At 38.7% G+C, this 19,019-nt stretch overlaps 1 protein-coding gene across 4 annotated transcripts in view; it reads left to right on the top strand.

Moving 5' to 3' along the window:
* Positions 1–19,019, top strand: part of LOC114648833 (myosin light polypeptide 6-like) — a 51,273-nt gene that overhangs the window by 30,086 nt on the left and 2,168 nt on the right. Inside the window, exons 1-6 of one of the 4 annotated variants that reach the window (XM_028798105.2) lie at positions 2,343–2,453; positions 2,574–2,601; positions 12,516–12,659; positions 13,951–14,124; positions 14,215–14,292; positions 16,136–16,175. In XM_028798105.2, coding sequence (XP_028653938.2) covers positions 2,358–2,453; positions 2,574–2,601; positions 12,516–12,659; positions 13,951–14,124; positions 14,215–14,292; positions 16,136–16,164 — 549 coding nt within the window. In that variant the 5' untranslated portion in view covers positions 2,343–2,357 and the 3' untranslated portion in view covers positions 16,165–16,175. Of the gene's footprint in view, positions 1–2,342; positions 2,454–2,573; positions 2,602–2,824; positions 2,853–12,515; positions 12,660–13,950; positions 14,125–14,214; positions 14,293–16,135; positions 16,176–19,019 lie in introns of those variants that run through there. The other 3 variants (XM_051924113.1, XM_028798104.2, XM_051924112.1) reach the window with 3 other exon arrangements.

Below are 19,019 nucleotides of genomic sequence, written 5' to 3' on the forward strand. Positions count from 1 at the left end.
TTGAAAACTGAACTTGAAGATACTTAAGTTGCATTGTTTTTTTAGGAAAATGCATACATGCAGGGCTTTTAAATTTTGGTTGGCAGCTTGTCAAGACACTGGATCATCCAGTTTAAATCCCTGAAAAAAAAAACAGGAATAATACTTCAAACTGCAAACACAGGGCTACACTAAAGGGTCTCATACTCAGTCCCTGGGGGGGCTGCTTTGGCTGCGTGTCTACATTAGAATTTGTGTTGTTAATGTCCAAGAACCTTGGTATTAATTGACTTCTGCTAAATGTGCATTATATTTTTTGGCAAGATCAACAAAATGTTTTGTGAATCTGTGTTGGTTTTTCTTCTCGGTTTCTTTCAATTTAATTACATTCAATTACATGTTTATTATGAGCAAATCCATGTAGCTGTTTCCCTTTTGCCCACCTTGTTATTCTTCTAATTGAACTTGAACTTTATTTATTGCCAGGCATTATAGTTGCTAGAAATTTCTCTTGGTGTTCTATCTATACACCTAACAAGGTAAACACAATTAAAGAACACAATATACAATACATGATGCCATCACAACATTATGTATAGTAGTAATGGAAAATATATTCCACAAAACACAAACATATAAAACAATACAGTAATGTAGAACTGCACTCCCAAATAGCAGTATATGAAGAAAATCATTATAAAATAAACACAAAACAATTTAGATTAGATAGCTGACTTTACAAATCAGGAAAAGACAGAGATAATTCAGTGACTGTGTTTAACCAGAGTGACTGCAGTAGGAAAAATGTTTCTATGTCTAGCAGTTCTTGCCTTTAGTGACTGGTGACGTTTTCTTGATAATAACTGAAGGAGATGGCTGCCCAGATGAGTGTCGTCTTTGATTATATCTGTCAGGTTACCGGAGCCGTGAAGTACACAGGACCTCAACGGAGTCCAGTTTCAGGCCCATTCTGAACAGCATGCTACAGTTTAGGTCTCGAGTGAACAAATGCACTGCAATACCAGACGTTTATGGAGAAAGTGAGGATGGTTTCGATGACAGCTCTGTAAAACTGTACCAGTGCTGAGTGGGAAAGATTACACTTTTTAAATTGACAGAGAAAAAAAAAACACGCACAGAGAAGTTTTTTTTTTTTTTTTTTGGATAAGAGTAATTCATGCCAGTTGAGTGACAGTGGTGCTGAGAAATTCAAATGATTCCACCCTGTTGACAACACCACCATTTATAACTAGGGTAGCAGGAGGAGAGAGTGTCACCTACAGTCCACAATCATTTGTACTGTTTTCAAGGAATTCAAGTTAAGATTATTGAGGGTCTTAGCTGTTAATTGAAAACGTAATAAAAATAAACAATTGGAAACGTATGTTAATAAGCAAGTGACCCAAGACAAAGCTAACAAAGTGCCGCTTGTATGTAAAAGATGGTAAGCAGTAAGCCTGCATATGAAGTAAAATCAGCACTGTAGGCAATTTGAGACTGAAGAATTACGGGTGCATTAACTGCAAAAGCTTTCTTTGCGACAATAACAGTCAACTGCGTCTTCTCAAGAACTCTGGCAGGACTGCCATCTAAATTTTAAGTGTTAAAAATCTCACGCATGCGCAGATCAATTAACATCGCTAACGGCTTAACAAACTTTTGCAACGTTTTGACTTCTTGAGCCTCGAAAACTGCAACTGTACAAATGAAATATCCAGTACCGATGAATTACTAACCTGTCTGAGAAAGACATTGGTGCTGTGAATGAAAAGTCGAATTTCTTTATATGTATTGGTATAAAGTAACGTATTATATCACAAATCGGCAGTGACCTCAGATCATAAACGGGTAATGAAAGACGCCTGCAGTTTGCCTGCTTCGCGGAAGTAACCGCATTAAAATTACCCCCAGGGGTAGCAGCTGCCAATTAAGTCGAACTGAACACATCGGCTTAGTAGTAAAGGGTTGTGAATGTCTTTTTGGTTTGAACTGCGCAATCACGTTCGTACATTTCAGTTGTTACTTTCGAACATCAAAAAGTCTTTGCCATGTCCTAAATGCAATTTCTGAATATGCACTCATTTTATTTATTCCCTCCTACTTTCTGATATTTACTACTTTAGATACTTCAGTGAATAAAAACAACAAATAGATGCCACCTAGTCACTTGCAGTAATAATATCAAAAAAATAACTTAAATATAAATGGCCCACTTACAACGCCCAGACTTGTACTTCCCTAACAGCTTAAAGCCATTTCTGATATTGTACAGCATATATACAGACAAGCCTGCAAGCAGGCAGCTACCATGACTCCCCGCCCTCCCTAGCCACGATTGGTCCGTAGTAGTTATCCTGCGTATTGATTGGCCTACGAAAATGTCCTGTTGCGGCTGCCCTGCGCAAGTAGAAAGGACTTCGCTTCCTAGCCCAGTGGCACATTCCTGGAACGGCACGGAGGCAGAGTACATCATGGTGTGTGAAACTGGGAATGCTGGGGGCGGGAAGTGACAAGGCATTTGGGAACCTGAAAATGCATGAGGCAAAATTATGATGTTAATATAATCAGTGATTTTTTTGTGTCTTTTTAAACAGTCTGACTTCTCTGAGGACCAAATCAGCGGTAAGTTGATGTTTTCCATCTTGTTATGCGTCTGTACTGATGAGCGCACAAAGGTGTATGTCTGTCTACCGCCGCCTTTCTTTCTGTTTAGGATGGGGGTTCATTGCTTGTGCAGCACTCCCCTAAACGCGTGTATGCCTCTCATGGTCTTGCTTTTAACCACGCTCTGAACCTTTTCCTTCCTTTCTCTTTTCTCTTTTTACGACTATTTCTGTGTGTGTAGATTGAGTTTAAAGAAGACCAGATTTCCGGTAAGTCAGTATTTGCATACCTGGCGAGTCTGGTGGAGAGCTGCACTCCGGCACCCGAAGACTTACTTGCGTGTGTCTCATCTCTAACATGGGTGTTTTTTGCGTGTATCTAATCTTATTATCCTGTTTGGTGGTGGTACGTACGTTGGGTTTTGTTGCGGACGTATTCAGTGCAATAGTGAAGACGGAACACCTTTGACGGCAGATGCTGAGCGGCCGGCCGGCCGGACCGCCCCACCCACCTGCGGGCTATAGATGACTTAAACGTGGATTGGACAGAACGAACTGAACCAAAAGTGAATAATTTGATGAAATTGTAATGCGTTTATTCACTGACGGGCGCGGCAGGATGTGAGCCGCGCTTCAAAGTTGAGCCCCACCCCATTTCGGCCTGAAGCCTGGGTCTTGATTTCGAGTTAACCGCCGTATGAATTCCTCGTCGAGAGGGTTAGTGACGCAGGCTTGCCCTGTTTAAGGGAGGGGTTGCAATAAATTCCCTTTCGTCCAGTAAATCCTGGGTGTTGGGCAAGTGTGATAATGAAGGAATTCGGCTTTCGTTTCCCCCCGGAGGTCAGTATTCTTCTGATCCTGATGTTTTCAGTTTCCTCTCTTAAAATGGTGTTTCTGTACCACACGCTTCCTTATAAGGAAGTTTATGCAGACACATTCCTAGGGAGGTGGGATAGGAAACGTCCCTCCTTTTTATGCTGTTTACATTCTGTTGTAACTTTGTTCTTCTTCCTTAATGGTCTTCCGTACTAATTTTGAAGTGCTAATCGGTAAGCAGATTTGGCGAAGCCAGTTGAGGGCCGCCGATCGGAAAAGCGAACTTGAGCAGTAGGAAGTAAAAAAACACACACCAATACGTTTAGGATAGAGCCTGGTGTTTAAAACAGACAGCGTCGCAATGCGTGCCCCAGCGAATACTTCAAAGATCGGTGCAGCTTGGTCCCGGCCTAAAGGTGTAATAATTTGCCCTGTGGAGGAGTTTGGATTTGCACGTGTTTGTGGTCCTGATTAGAGTTTCTTCTTATAATAAAACCCATTTTAGATACGGCTGAGAATGGGTGCTGTCTGTTCTTAATTTGATAAGATGCTGGGGGGTTGGTGTTACCTTTTATGAATAATGTTTGAAACTAAACGGCTGCTTTATTTTAAATACAACGCACATACTGATTCTTGCCAAGTATGGAGACATTTTATCTGTATTCTGGAATCTGTTATTAAAACTGCATGTCATTTTAAACAACAGTAATGGGACTTTGTATGATTTTTTGTGAACATCAAGTTACAGTTAAACATCTTGAGTTCACCTCAAATGAATGGAAATTCCGTTTTTCACTATAGTGCATTATTTTTTCATTGTCTTCTGCCTTGATTTACTAAATTTACTGATTTATCCATTTTCTACCACTTATCTGGCAACAGCTCAGAAGTCCCTTTTACTCTCCACCCCCTCCACCTCTATCTACCAGGGAGAAGTAGAAAGGTGCTCTCCGTCAGGCTTTGACATAGAATCAGTCCAGCATGTCCTGGGTCTTCCTCCAGTTCTTTTCCCTTCTGGACGTGCCTCTGCAGGGATGAGGCTAGAGGGCATCCTAATCTGATGCCTGAGCCACCTCAACTTGCTCCTTTCAGTTTTACTAATGGTTGTAGTCATTCATGTTTTAGGGGTGACCTTTATTTGTGTAATGTTGTGCTTTTTTGTTGGTATTACTGTTTTTTAAACATTTATAAAATGTCACTTCAGTTTGACTTAGATTTGATTGGTTTATACAGTGTAGGTGGGTGACCACTCTTACAATATTTAGCAATTAAAATAGTTCAACATATTACAGCACTGCAGTTGCAGATGACGTTTTTACTTTCTTCAATAGCATTTCATGTGTTTTGTTTTGCCTTATTTCCATCTCCCATATGCACTGCTTCTTAAAATTGCTTAATTTGAACAGTCCTTGAATGTTTGTGAAAAACAAGATGGAGTCAGACACAACACAGATCTGTTATAAATAATGTGATTAAAGTGTAGTTGATAAAACATCTAAAATTATAACATTTATGTTGTAAAGTTGTATGTAGGTTTTTAGAAAGAATACTTTAAATCTATTTCGGAAATGGCATTTTTATTATCAGTATTGATCTTCCATCTCTGTTTTAAATTGGTAACAATTTAAGTGCATTTGCCACAATATAACAAGACTGAATGAGCACAGTTTGGTAATAACAGTGCTGCAGTAACATCTCGGCTAATGATGTGCACTGTATCCTTAAAATTGTGTGCGGCATGTAAAGTTTTTTAGCTTGACTAACAGCTTAAATAAGTGATGGAGAACAGTGCAGCAAATCACTTATACATTTTGATCATTTTAAGAATACAGTAAATAGTAACAGAGGAGCACAACTGTAATACCCTTTGAAACAACACAGAATAAGTTTTTTAAGTGAAAAACAAAAATGTAGTTTTCTGTAGACTTGATTACTTTTGATTGCACAGAACACATTTCGTGATGCTTGAGAAATTGCACATAAACTTCACTTGCTGGTTAGGAGATGCCACCACATGCATGATGTCCACATTTGTTTAAAGCGCAGTACAGTTTTGACTACTTGAGTAAATTCTTTCTTACTCTTTGTACACAGCAGTCTGTGCTTATGTTCTGCATTTGAAAAGTTCTCAGTTGATTTTTCTAGCATCCCCTTTGCCACTTGCCCAGATATATATATATTTTTTTTTTTTGGAGATGTATATTTTTGCCACTAACAGATATTTTATATTATAAAGTTAGGTTCATGTAAATCACAAAATTGGATGCACACAAAGAGTATTATGTATATTTCTCTTTGCATGATATTTCTATGTAATCTTTTAAAATGCTAATTTGGTACTTCAGATGATAGTGGGAAGATAAACAAAAACTTTGTTGTCTGATTCAAGTCACACTGACCCTATTAATGGTACGCCACAGTGCAGGCAATTGTTGATTACACTGATACAAGCTGCAGAAATTCTGAACAATAGACCCATCATTGGAGGCAGTATATTCACTCCATGGTCTAGTTCCAGAATTGGGATTGTGCAGCCTGATCAAAGTGGCAGTGATACCATGTTCCACTGTAGCACATCAAGAACAGGAGGAGATGTCTGAAATGCACAGTAACAGCCAGTTACTGTCCTTAAAAACAATATAAACAGCCACAAGAATTAAATATTGTTGAAATATTAAGCTAAGTTGCTACTGTGAGTTGCACTCTTACAAACTAATCCTATTTCCACCCAATTACTTGATTATTAAACATAGGGAATACTGATAGTATTGGAAACTTTGGAGCTTTATTCATTGCTAATATGTTAATTTCCTATGGATGGCTATCTCTCAAATACAGTCTTTCAAAATTTGTTTTTTCTACATGCAAGTTAAAGAGTTTGCTATAAGGAACCTGTCCAACTTTCTTAACTTTCCCTCAATATCTACTGTACAAATTGTAGCTCTGATAAAGATATCAGTAGTATATACAAACTATATCACTGCTTTCAAAACTCACTTCTAGAAAATCTGAGACATAACTTGGAATGTGGCCTTTCAATTAGACCTTGATAATGAATGTAAATTCTAATATGCTATGACTGGCGACAAGTTTTTTTTTATCTTTGTGTATCACAGTCTATCTCCACTCCAATCTGTGCATCAAAAATTTCTATATCCAGGTTGAAAATCCTTTGGGATTAATAAAGTATCTATCTAAAATCTACCTGTGTGTGGTGCAGTAACCTCCGTGAAGCTGGTGCCTATGTTTTGGGAATGTTCTTTGCTTGGATTCTACTTTTTTTTTTTTTTTTAATTTATCATGCAGTATTGGGACCATAGATCTGTTAAAAGAATTACAGATTAATATTTGTAATAATGCCTGGTGGGAAGTTTGGCTTAATTGTAACTAATGCTTTGTGAAAACCTTTTATGAGTTACACTACACTGCTGCTAACACAATTTGTTATCCTGAGCCACTAGAGGAATCCTAAATCACTTTAACACAATGGAAAAAAAATCTCCTAGTTTGCCCAAAATAAGAAAAAAATCAATTCACTTAACATGGAACAATTTAAACAATTTCAGCATCTGTAAAGCATTTCTCGATATTGTCCTCAGTTAATTGAACAATTGCTTACCTTTTTGGATATTTCTTTATTTTTGAAAATTCATTTTGTAATCTCTGCCCTTGGTAGGTAATGGTGTATCTAAACTGATTTGTGTAAGATGGCCTACTAGAAAGACTAAAGTCAGTACATTAAAGTCTTAAATTAAAAGTAATGTACCTTACAGTGAGCAACCTTAAATGCACATTGTTAGTTCTTGAGCAATGTTAGTGTTGTTAATGTTAGTATTGGAAAGAGATTAGTAGTAGTGTTATCATATGTAGAGGCTATTTTATTTAATTAAAATCACTTTATTTGAAAGTGTATCTATAATTGATTTCTTGTTGTTTTGGTTCTTAATAGCTATTTTCATATACTGTGTGTAAAAACACATCTTCCATAGAAATTATTAACAGATTATAAAAGGTCTAAGATGGTTCTAGGATTGCAAAATGTTTTCCAGGCTTGCATGACTAAGGTAGTATAGAGGTTTGCAGTTTAAAAGGAAAGGTCATGCAACATTATAACACAAAAGGCTTGCATCTGTGTTTGAACATTAAACTGGAGGATATTAATGAGCTTGCATGTCTATTAATTTTGGGACAGGTTAGATTGAACCTAGTGCTATCAGTTATGGCATGACTGTTACTTACTTTGATAACTTGTGGGTGTTTATTCATTTACAGTCAATATTGATCATATGCATATAATAGCTAATTAAGAACACATTTTACTACAGTGTAAGTGGAAAATGATTGGTTTGCAAAAATATAGCGATATTAAAGAATGAATCGGATATTTTGAATTTGTATATGTATTCATTTGCCATATAGCAAAAACTATTATTTTGTTTGGTATGTGTTACTTTGTAAAATGACTGGTGGATAGCATTTTGTTTTATTTTGAGATACAAAGTAATGCTTAGCTGTGACAAATTTCAAATCGGCATTGTATTCCGATGTGGCCCAAAATGTTATTATTAGGGGGCGGGCGGAATGGCACTCTGCTGTCAGGATATCTGCTTCAAATGCTTGCCTTTGTAGAGTTAACAAGTCTTCTTTTTGCCTAGATACCCTTGTCTTTGACTACATGATTACATTCTTGCCTGAAAGAATTCTGCTGGATTAACTCTATCCTTTTCAGAATTTTTAATGACCTGTTCTTAGATAGAAATTTATTTGTCCCCGGGAGGAAATTTGGTATATTATCATACCATTCTAGAATTACAGATGGTGCTGGATTTCTAGGTGTAGGATCAACTTTTCAAGGCATGGTGAAACTTTTATCAAAATGTATAAGATTTAAATAATGCTGTGAAAAAGCTACATAAAGACAAAAAAAAATATCAAAGTCCTGATTTAGCTTAACCTATTTGTTTTGTTAGGGAACTATGGGAGTAGCTGGCAAGGTGCATACAGTACGTGTATGAAAATAATATGACCATTGTTTTAGTGGTTCATCATCGGCTTAAATTATTTGAGGAGACAGTGTCTTCTGAATTTGGGGGGTACCACAAAAATATATGGTATATTATGTCACCACACTAGACACTGTGTGCTGTTTGAAATCCTAATGTGTTTGCTAGCATCTGTGCTGATTTTGTGTGGCACAGACTAACCCAACCTGCACCATTTCTTTAATTTGTTAACATCTTGAATTTTCTTTCTGCTCTGTCGAATAAGGTTTTACAGCAACACTGATCCTTTTTTAAAAGTGGTCATTTAATACCTTTTTAATAAGTGTTTCTTTAAACGTAGTCCTCAGTCTAATAGCACATTCACATTTTTATAGTTGATACCTTCATCCAAATCTCTGTATATACACTCACTGGCCATTTTATTAGATGCACCATCCTAGTACCAGGTCCGACCCATCTTTGCCTTCAGAACTGCCGCAATTCTTCATGGCATAGTTTCAACAAGGTGCTGGAAACATTCCTCATGGATTTTGGTTTGTACCGATGTGGTTGCATCACGTAGTTTCTGCAGATTTGTCGGCTGCATATCCTTGCTCAGTTGGTACTAAGGGGCCCAAAGTAAGCCAACAAAATATCCCCACCACCTGCCTGAACTGTTGATGCAAGACAGAATGGATCCATGCTTTCATTTTGTTGACACTAAATTCTGACCCATCCATCTGAATGTTGCAGCAGAAATTGAGACTCCTTAGACCAGGCAACATTTTTCCAATTTTCTGTTGTCCAATTTTGGTGAGCTTTTGCGAATTGTACCCTCGGTTGCCTGTGGTCTTCTGGTGCTGCAGCCTCTCTGCTTCAAGTGTTAGACGTGTTGTGCACATCTGCTTTTCTGCATACCTTGGTTGTACAGAGTGGTTATTTGTGTTACTGTTACCTTTCTATCCGCTTGAACCAGTCTGGCCATTCTCCTCTGACCTCAACAAGGCATTTTCACCCAAAGAACTACTACTCACTGGATTTTTCCTTTTTTTTGGACCATTCTTTATAAACGCCAGAGATGGTTGTGCGTGAAAATCCTAGTAGATGAGCATTTTGAGAAATACTCGGACCAGCCCGTCTGGTACCAGCAACCATGACATGTTCAAAGTCACTTAAACCACCTTTCTTCCCCAAACGCTTGGTTTGAACTTCAGTGGTTTTCTTGACAATGTCTATATACTTAAATGTACTGAGTTGCTGCAATTCAAGTGGATGTTTGTGTTAACAAGCAGCTGAACAGCTGTACCTAGTAAAGTGGCAGGTGATTTGTGTGTATAAATACAGGGTGAGCCAACACTAAGTACCACATTTCTCAAGGTCATTACGTGAGGTAGAGGCAGCTGAGTGGGTTGGGGTGGGAGTCCTTTGATAGGCGATCCCTTGTAGTTTTCAGTCAGCAGCATGGCTTGGTTCGCCGCGCACCGTGCTTTCGCTGTCGAAGCGTTCTTCAAAAACAACAAATCCATCATTACCATGCAGCGCGCCTTCCGAACGCACTTCAGCATTCCTCCTAAGGGTGATGTCCCAAATTGGAGAACAATTCTTCAGTGAGTGGCTAAATTTAGATGGACGGGTACACAATTGAACAGAAAATCTCTAGACCATCCTTGGACTGTACGAACTCCTGAAAACATTGACGCTGTAATGGCATCAATTTTGCAGTTTCCTAGACGTTCACCGTGCTTCTGCCTTATACATTTTCAGCAGTTCTTTTGGATTTTGCATGAGGACCTTAATTTCCTTCATACAAAATAATGATAGTGCGAGAACTAACTCGGAGAGACTGGGAGTGCTGTAGAGTCCATTCTGCAAACTGTTCATCGAGATGACATCGCCGTGCAGTGACAAGGCACATTTCCATTTGAATGGTTGCTTAAATAAGCAAAACGTTCGCTATTGGGTTGAAACCTATGCTCGTGAACTTCATCAGAGACCTGTGCACAGTAAGTGCGTTGCAGTTTGGTGTGCCATTGCAGAATCTGGCATTGTAGGCCCTTTTTTGAGGAGGGGGGAGCAATTGTCATCTCCAGCATTTCAATGTAATGTTCTGAGGCAACGATCTTTTTGCGATCCCAAATGGAAGAAATGGATGTGGTGAATGCCTGGTTTCAACAGGATGGAGTAACAGCTCATATGGTGTGGAGATCCATGCAAATTTTGTGGGAGATATTTCCATGGAAGCTGATCTCCCTGCGTGGCGATGTTGGGTGGCCTTCATGTTCGCCTGATCTCGCTCCGTGCAATTTCTTCTTGTGGGGCTATCTCAAGTCGACCTCAAAACCTTGAAGCCCTTAAGGATGCTATTCGCCACAAAATCGCTGTTCCTCTTGAAATGGCTGAACAAGTCATCTGAGCGTTCAGAAATAGTCTCGGAAGAGTTTATTTCTAATAATGACCACTGCCTTGACTTTTTTTTAATATGAAACACACAATGAAAAAAATCTATTTTGTATACCCTTTCTTGTGTCGTAATTAAATTTTATTTTATCTTGTGTTTTTGTAGAATAAACTTTTGAAATGTGGTACTTGTTTTTGGCTCACCTTGTTTATACCCTAAGCACATCTGCAACCAAAAGTAACTTCAGAAAACTGGTGGTAAAATGGTGTGGACATACAGTACATATTACACACAAACCAGTGACTGGACTGGTATTCAAACCCATCACTCTCTAGAGTTGTTGGGCAAAAGCATTAACTGCTATGTCACCTCAGCTTGTAAAGTCACTAATGTGAAGTACATTTGTTTAGGTATTTCTACAGCTGGAGCAACTTGCTCAGGCTCACATAGTGAATCAGATGTAGGGACAGAAATTGCATCCTTTATACTGCAATTTTAGGAAAAATGAACAAGGGTGCACTGTTACCATGTAAGAGAAAGTGCTACAGAAGCAAGCCATGTTTTTAAAATCCTAAAAGTGTAAGCGATTCCAAGAGCTGAAAAGAGATTGTATAGTTCTTCTGAATATAGGCGTGTTAAAACCAAAAGTGTAGGAGAAACTTGACAGATGAGTCTGCAGTGGAGATGCCTTGCTTCAATCAATAGGCCTATTGCAGACACCTTGAGGGCTTGAAGAGCTGTCTTCGGGATGTGGAAGTACAGATGGGCTGCTGATGTAATCAAGTATTGTAAAGTTTCATGAGAGTCTGGATATTAGCAATTGGCTTGGCTTTTGAGCCTTTACTTCTGAATTTGAATGATGGCATCCAAATCAACTGCATTCAATTACAGTATACATGAATGGGGAACACCAGACAACCAAGCGAAGGTTCCACATATGTTTGTGGATGGAGTTTTTAAACTCCTGAATCCCTACACCGCTAATCTCACTGTTGACTGGTTTTGTTGTTAATTGTACTGCTGAATAGGTCATGTCACTGAAGACTAATCCTTTTATGTAGCTTTTTAATTTCGTACAGTTTGTTTTGGTTTTGCAGGTCAGTACATAACCTGATCCTTGGTGCACAATCAGAACTAGAACATAGAATACATGATGAATGCCCTGTTATCGCAAGCTGACGTCTCAGTGTTTTTTATTAATTGCAATACAAAATTAATGTGGAAAAATTCAGAAGAATAGAAACTGAATGGCAAAAGAGTGGTGGTTGTCTCTAATTACATAGGCAGTCTTTGTGTAAACATGGTATTGATGCCAAATAAATGTGGCATTGATTAACACTTTCCTTATTTGGAGAAATGTGAAACCATTGCATTGACTTTTCTGGTCTGTCACGCTTAGGTTCTTGTTCAAAAGTGCTTAAAGCAGTAAGTCTGGTTTATAAAATGACCAGATTATTTTAGTTTCTAAAAGCTCTTATTGGTGGTCTTTCAGATATTTTACATTTCAGTTTTGCTATAACTGTATTTGAGTTGCATTTCTGCTCCTTATAGTTTGCCTCATCTTGTTCTTTAAGGAGAATGTGGAAGGGGGAAACATTTGGTGCAGTGTTGTAGATTTTGGATTAAATAGACCTCTTGTATCTAGCTATTTGATAAAGTGTGATGGAAAGGAGGAGGCCATTTGAAATTTGACACCTGTTAAGCTTTTTATTCCAATATTTTTCTTTTCCTGTTTAGAGTTCAAGGAGGCTTTTCTCCTCTTTGATAGGACTGGTGATGGAAAGATCAGCTACAGCCAATGTGGGGATGTCATGAGAGCTCTGGGGCAGAACCCCACTAATGCAGAAGTCTTGAAAGTCCTGGGAAACCCAAAATCTGAAGGTAAGTTGCTAGTATTGGATTTGTGTAGCTAGTTTTAACAATTCCAGAATAAAAGGCAGGAGTGTAAATACTTAATACCCACTCCTTGGCCAATATCCACGGCTGATCAACATGCTGTATGTGTCCTTTGATTGGCTAGTTTGGGCTCTGCTACCCTCTCAAAACCATGCAGGCTGGATTTCCTATCGAATTTGGCTTTCTTTGAACAAAAATTCATAATTTTTACATTAATAAACCTCTAATGTGGATGACATAAATGAGACCTTCCTGCATCACCACAAAGAACACATTTTAGAGGTTTAGACTCTTTGTGTTTAAATGTGCAGAATGCACTTTATGTTCTTGTTCTTGTCTTACTTAGTGTTTCTAACTGGTAGATTTGTCTCTGAAATCTTTACTCCATTCCTCACAGACCTTGTACTCTGTTTGTTGTGCTGCATTTTCTGATAGCTTGAAACTTGAGACTTAGGATCTGTCCCTTCTACATGTGCTGATTTTGAGGTGCCAGCCTCTTGAAGTTATTCCGTTAAATAGTTTCCATCAACTACTCCCTGCTTAAGAGTCGAGGTCTGGATGTCAGATAAAGATGCACTTAAATAAACTGGTGTACAGTTGGGGGATACACAGGCCATATAAGTACTGTGAGTGAGCAGTTGTGTAATTCAGCTTTGCGATTTCTATTAAAAGTGTAATTGACATAAATTAATTGCACAACTCCTTTTCGAATAGAGGATCATACTGGAGTTTGAATTTTGGAATATTGGTTAATGACTGATTGCTTTTAAGGTCCAGGAGCCTCCTGATTTTCTTTAATTTTTTATTGTTTGTTTTACTTTTTTTAATATATAGGAAAGTGCATTGTGACTTTTGTGGTCTTGACAAGATTGGCATACTATTTGCATTGGTAGAGTAAAATAAAATTTATATTTTTCAAAATATATTGGGGCGCAATTGCAGTGTGCTTAAATGTATATTATACACAAATGTTGGAAGCACCTTTCAACATGGAAATTGCATTGGTGTGAAGCAGATACCTGGTGCTGTGGTTAAAAGTGACTTTGCATAGATTATATATATATATATATATATATATATATATATATATATATATATAATATAATTTTTTTTTTTTTTTTCTACTTGGTATGGTTCTTGAAAACGATACGCGAGTAGTGACGGCTGGAGGTTTTCTTAGAACTTAGTGTGTTGATGACTGGACCATGACGAGTGCTGCTTCAGAGAACTGTTATCATGTCTCCCTTTATGTTTTCATTTTGTCTTTATTCTTTAGATATGAACCACAAGACCCTGGACTTTGAGCAGTTTCTGCCAATGTTTCAAGCCATAGCAAAGAACAAGGACCAGGGAACATTTGAGGACTTTGTAGAAGGACTCCGTGTTTTTGACAAGGAGGGTAACTGCACTGTAATGGGGGCAGAGCTGCGTCATGTACTTACCACACTTGGTAAATATGTAAACTTCATCAGTGTACTATGAGGGTGCAGCTTGGTTTAAAATGGCAAGTGCTCATGTTAGTCTGCTTTCTCTGATGCAGGTGAGAAGATGACTGAGGAGGAGGTAGAGACGCTCCTGGCAGGGCATGAAGATGCCAATGGGTGCATTAACTATGAAGGTAAGTGCCTCACCAAAGATGAAGGCCAGTTGGTAGTTTGTGAAACTGTTCAGGTTTTCAGTATGTTTAACTTGAATCACTTTGATGTAATGTCTGACTCAATGGGGTAGTGGTCCTGTTCAGGATTTATTGTTAATTTTTGTTAATTTTCAAAAAGAAGTTGTTCTTTTAATTATGCCTGTGTTTAAATAACCAATTACCCCTTTCTGCTCATCATATCAAACATGTCAAACAAACCTCACTTCTGTGATGTCTATATGTAGTGTACCTTTTTTTTAACCCTTTAACCGCCAACTCCCTAAATATTCCCCAAGCCAGGCGAAATCTGAACAATTTTTGTTTTTTTACTTTTTTACATTTTTTTTACATTTTTTACATTTATTCAAGCAGTATTGACCACTAAATGTTGTGCAAGTTGCCAGTGTATACACGAAATCTATAAATGTAACCTGAATTCTCAGCTAAGCAAAACATCTTGATACCAAACCGTGCCCTTTTCAATGGTAGATACTGTCGAAACTGTAAGCGGCCCTTCCACGACAATAAACTTTCATCAACTGCAACTGACGGTCCTGGCATGTAGGGCAACTGAAATGCTTCAAATAAATGATCAATCAAAGGACGTAGCTTGAACAAGCGGTCGCGGTTTGGATCTTTCTTATCTGGCTCGTTTCTGTTGTCATTCAAATGAAAGAATTTCAGCAGCAAAGAGAATCAGTTACGTGTCATGACAGCTGCAAAAATATGTGTTGCATACATAGGATCTGTAGACCAGTACATCTCAATATCTGGTTTTCTGATTATTCCCATCAACATCAAAATCCCAATGAATTTTTTCATTTCGTTTTCATCAGTGTCAAACCAAGCACGAACACGGGAATGTGGAGGTAAATTGGGATTTTTCTCAATAAACTGTGCTGCATACAGATTTGTCTGATGAACAAAATGTCTAATCAAATCAGGTGACAGAAACAGCTCATAAAACTGCTCAGCAGTGTAATTGTTTACATCAACAATAAAGCCACACGTTCCCTCAAACGAATGCAGAAAAGGTAGTTCACCTCGGGCAGCAGCCCAGCTGAGATGCTGGGGATACACCCACTCAGCGCCGTCATCCGATGCGTCTTCATTCACAATATCATGCAGCGCACGTTGCTGCTCATCACTGTCACTAAAATCTTCTTCAGAACTGCTACAATCATGATCAGAACTGTCCAAAATCGCCTGCAAAGCCTCACTTGAAGTCAGTTTACGTTTCGCCATATTCACAGCTGTTACATGCGAATCACGTCACATGACCGGCCAAAACAACCACAGAGTTGTTGAAATACAACGTAGTAATAATACCCACGCCAAACCGTCAGTTATACTACTTGCCAGGCATTCATATAACCACAGGCAAATGTGCCGGATAATTCCGGCAGTATGGCGTTAGCATTAAAACAGCGGTGCCGGATATATCCGGCAGAGGGCGGTGAAGGGGTTAAAGTTACAAACCAGTAATTCTGTGGCGATATCTACAAGCGGGGGACAATGACTTGTTTTGTTGCACAGAAGGCTCAAGACTTACGTTATTTTTAGCAGGGGTGACAACTTTTTACCAAATGCTCCCCTCGTATCTTATGTTGGTAAGAGTTGGTCAGAGCAGACAAAATTCAGAGGGGAATCCAAAATGAGCTATTCTTGGAGCAGAGAGGTCAATAAGAGGAATGTAATTTCAAGAGTAATTTAAAGAGGAAGAGGAAATGTAATTTATTTGTATGTATGCATTTTGAATGTTGGTTTGAAATCCTCCCCAGCACTGCAATTTGATTGGATTATGATTCTTGTTCCTTTTCAACAGCTTTTGTCCGACACATCATGTCAGGGTGAAGGGTCTACTGGTAGGGGCTGTTTGATTTAAAAAAAAAAAGGAAAAAAGTCTGAATTTTCATTTACTTTTAAGCTTTATTTTCCAGTCCTCCCTTTCCTCTTTTGCATGCAGTGCTCCTAGCTATTGCCCATTAACTGCCCTCCTATCTGAGATGCATTGCCCGTCTGGCAAGGGATTGACACTAAAAGAAGCCAAAGGAGAGGAAGACTGTTTTCCCAGAGCTCAAAATCTGTTACTCCCTCGTCACATGGGATGTCGGCAGTAGTCTTTGCCCTGAGCCTACAATGCTTCTGATTGATTTCTGCCCATCTTATGCTCTGTTTTGCTGTGACATCTGACAAAGTACAATGCAAAGATAAACATTTGTAGCATCCTACGTTTTTGAATTGTATTTGCTGTGATGAACTCGTAAGCATGCTATTTTGAAGTGCTTCCCTTTTACTTCTCATTTACATTTGTGGTTGAAAATTTGTATTTGATGGTCTTTCAGAAGCTGGCCATTTCAGATCCTCCTTGTGTCCCTGAAGTATCGGAGAAACACTTCTAATGATTGGACAGTGTTCAAATATAGAGCATATGAAATATTGTGCTATAGGCAAAACCTTACTGCCAGTTAGAAACTGTAGAAGATGAAAGTGAAAGAGGGAATAAAATGAACTTGGTATAGTTGGCAAGACTGTAAAATCTAGATTAACCTCTTAAATGGCTTAGGCCTGTTGCCTGTATTTGTTTTCTAGTCAATGGGTATTGGTGCCACAGGGTATTACCGTTTCTCCCCTCGCTCCACTCTGAGAAAGTCTGCTATCAACCTATTATGGCTGCTTGATTTGTAGCTGTCCTCGGCCGTCAAGTTCTTGAAAGTCAAGAAATATATTGTTGACAGCATAGCTATTTTATCATGTCATCCATACGCATTAAGTAGTGTCTTGCTGCTCTTTTAAGCCTCTTTTGAACTGCAGTCAGCTGATGCTCAACAGAATGGTGGGTAAGTAACAATGATAGTCACCACTGTAGATGATCCATTTTAATAATTTTCACACAAGAATAAAATCCTTTAATCAGATACAACTGGTAACGTTCTAAATTCTTAGGAGAACCAGCTATACATCTTTAATACTTGCTTGGAGTACGGAAATAGTCCTCCAGTAAAACAGGCGTGCAAGCAAGGTTAAGCATTAATTTGGAGTGAAAAACCTGCTGATAGTGTTCCGTAATGCTGATCACTAATGTCTAGAAGAGACAGAGATACTTGTCTGTGGTAAGGCCTGTCACTTTGTAGACAGACCTGCTACTGTTTGCTCTATAGTCTTTCTCGTAGTTTTTGTTTCAAATATTTTCTTGACTTGGGGAGACATGACATCAGTTAAATTGGTAGAAGGAAGCCTCAGGTGTGAAGAGTCACTTTGGGCTAACTTGGCATTCCACAGATAGAAATTTAGTGAAAATATGAAGATGACTAGGATGGGGAAGAAGGAAAAAAATTAGCTGTGGCTGTAAACATTCTAGGCTGCCTAGCAGGGTGTTTGTTTTAGTGTGTGTGTGTATATATGTATGTTTGAGTGCCTTTTAATTACGTGTTTTTCGTTGGTGGTATGGGAAATTTTTCATTCAGTTGTTATGCTACTCTCCTATTTAGGTGTATGGTGTCAAGAGTTTACTTACTGTGGTTTTTCGCTTTCTCAAGTTGATTTAGTGTTGAAACATTCAGCTCCTAAAACAGTCTTCCTCCACTAACCCAATACAGTTACGTTAAGCTTGCTAGACATTTTTATTGAGCTCTGCTCTGCTGTTTTGCGCGGTAGAGTAGGCCTGGCTGCCCCTTCCCTCCCCTTTCTTTTGCCATTACTGCCATATAGCTAGCATTTATCTTCTGGCCAGTAGAAGAAAGGCGCCTCCTGCAAGCTCCTCTAGGCTGTCCCGCAATCTGAATAGGGTAGATATGCGCAGCCTGACATTTTTGCTCTTGCCTGTATATAAAGTAAGCTGGGAGAGTTAAGGTTGATTTTGATCCCATTACAGACATCCCATAAAAGACCTGCCTCAGGATGGAGTAAACTACAAACTTTGTCAGAAGTACAGATTATTTCCTCTTGCTGGAAGATGGGTGGTATGCATTGAACTGAATTCTAAATTGGCCTTTAATATACAGTGGTTATAGAAAAGAATCGCCCCTTCTAAATATTCCCATTTTATTTGCTTTACACAAAAATATTTCAATACTCAATGCAACCTATAACACCCAAGTGAAAGATATCTCCGCTACAGTTCAGAAAAATACAAAATCAAAAACAAGACATACTGAGATTAATAAAGGATTACCCCCTCAATGTCATTTTATTGACCCACCTTTTGCTTTAATGACAGCCTTGAGTCTGTTGTGCAAAGCTGACAGAGAAGTATCCCATCTAGATTGACCAATATTTGCCCACTCTTCTTTACAGAACTATTCAAGTTCGGTCAAATTGGATGGTGAGCGTTGGTGGATTGCTATCTTGAAATCTTTCCACAGATTTTCAGTGGAATTTAGGTCTGGGCTCTGACTGGGCCCCACGAGGACTTTCACTTTTTTCTCCTTCAGCCACTGTGTGGTCAATTTTGCTGTGTGCTTCAGGTTATCGTCGTGTTGAAATGTGAACATTCTGCCCATCTTCAACTTTCTGGCAGAGGGTAGCAGGTTTTCCTCAAGAATTTGATGGTATTTTGACCCATCCATTTTTCCTTCTAGTCTAACGAGAGCCTTAGGCCCTGCGGCAGAGAAACACCCCCACAACAGGATGCTGCCACCTCCATGCTTTACTGTAGGTATGGTGTGTTGTGGATGGTGAGCTGCATTGGATTTCTGCCAGGTGTACCG

Source organism: Erpetoichthys calabaricus, chromosome 3, assembly GCF_900747795.2.
Source record: "Erpetoichthys calabaricus chromosome 3, fErpCal1.3, whole genome shotgun sequence".
Classification (NCBI taxonomy): Eukaryota; Metazoa; Chordata; class Cladistia; order Polypteriformes; family Polypteridae; genus Erpetoichthys; species Erpetoichthys calabaricus.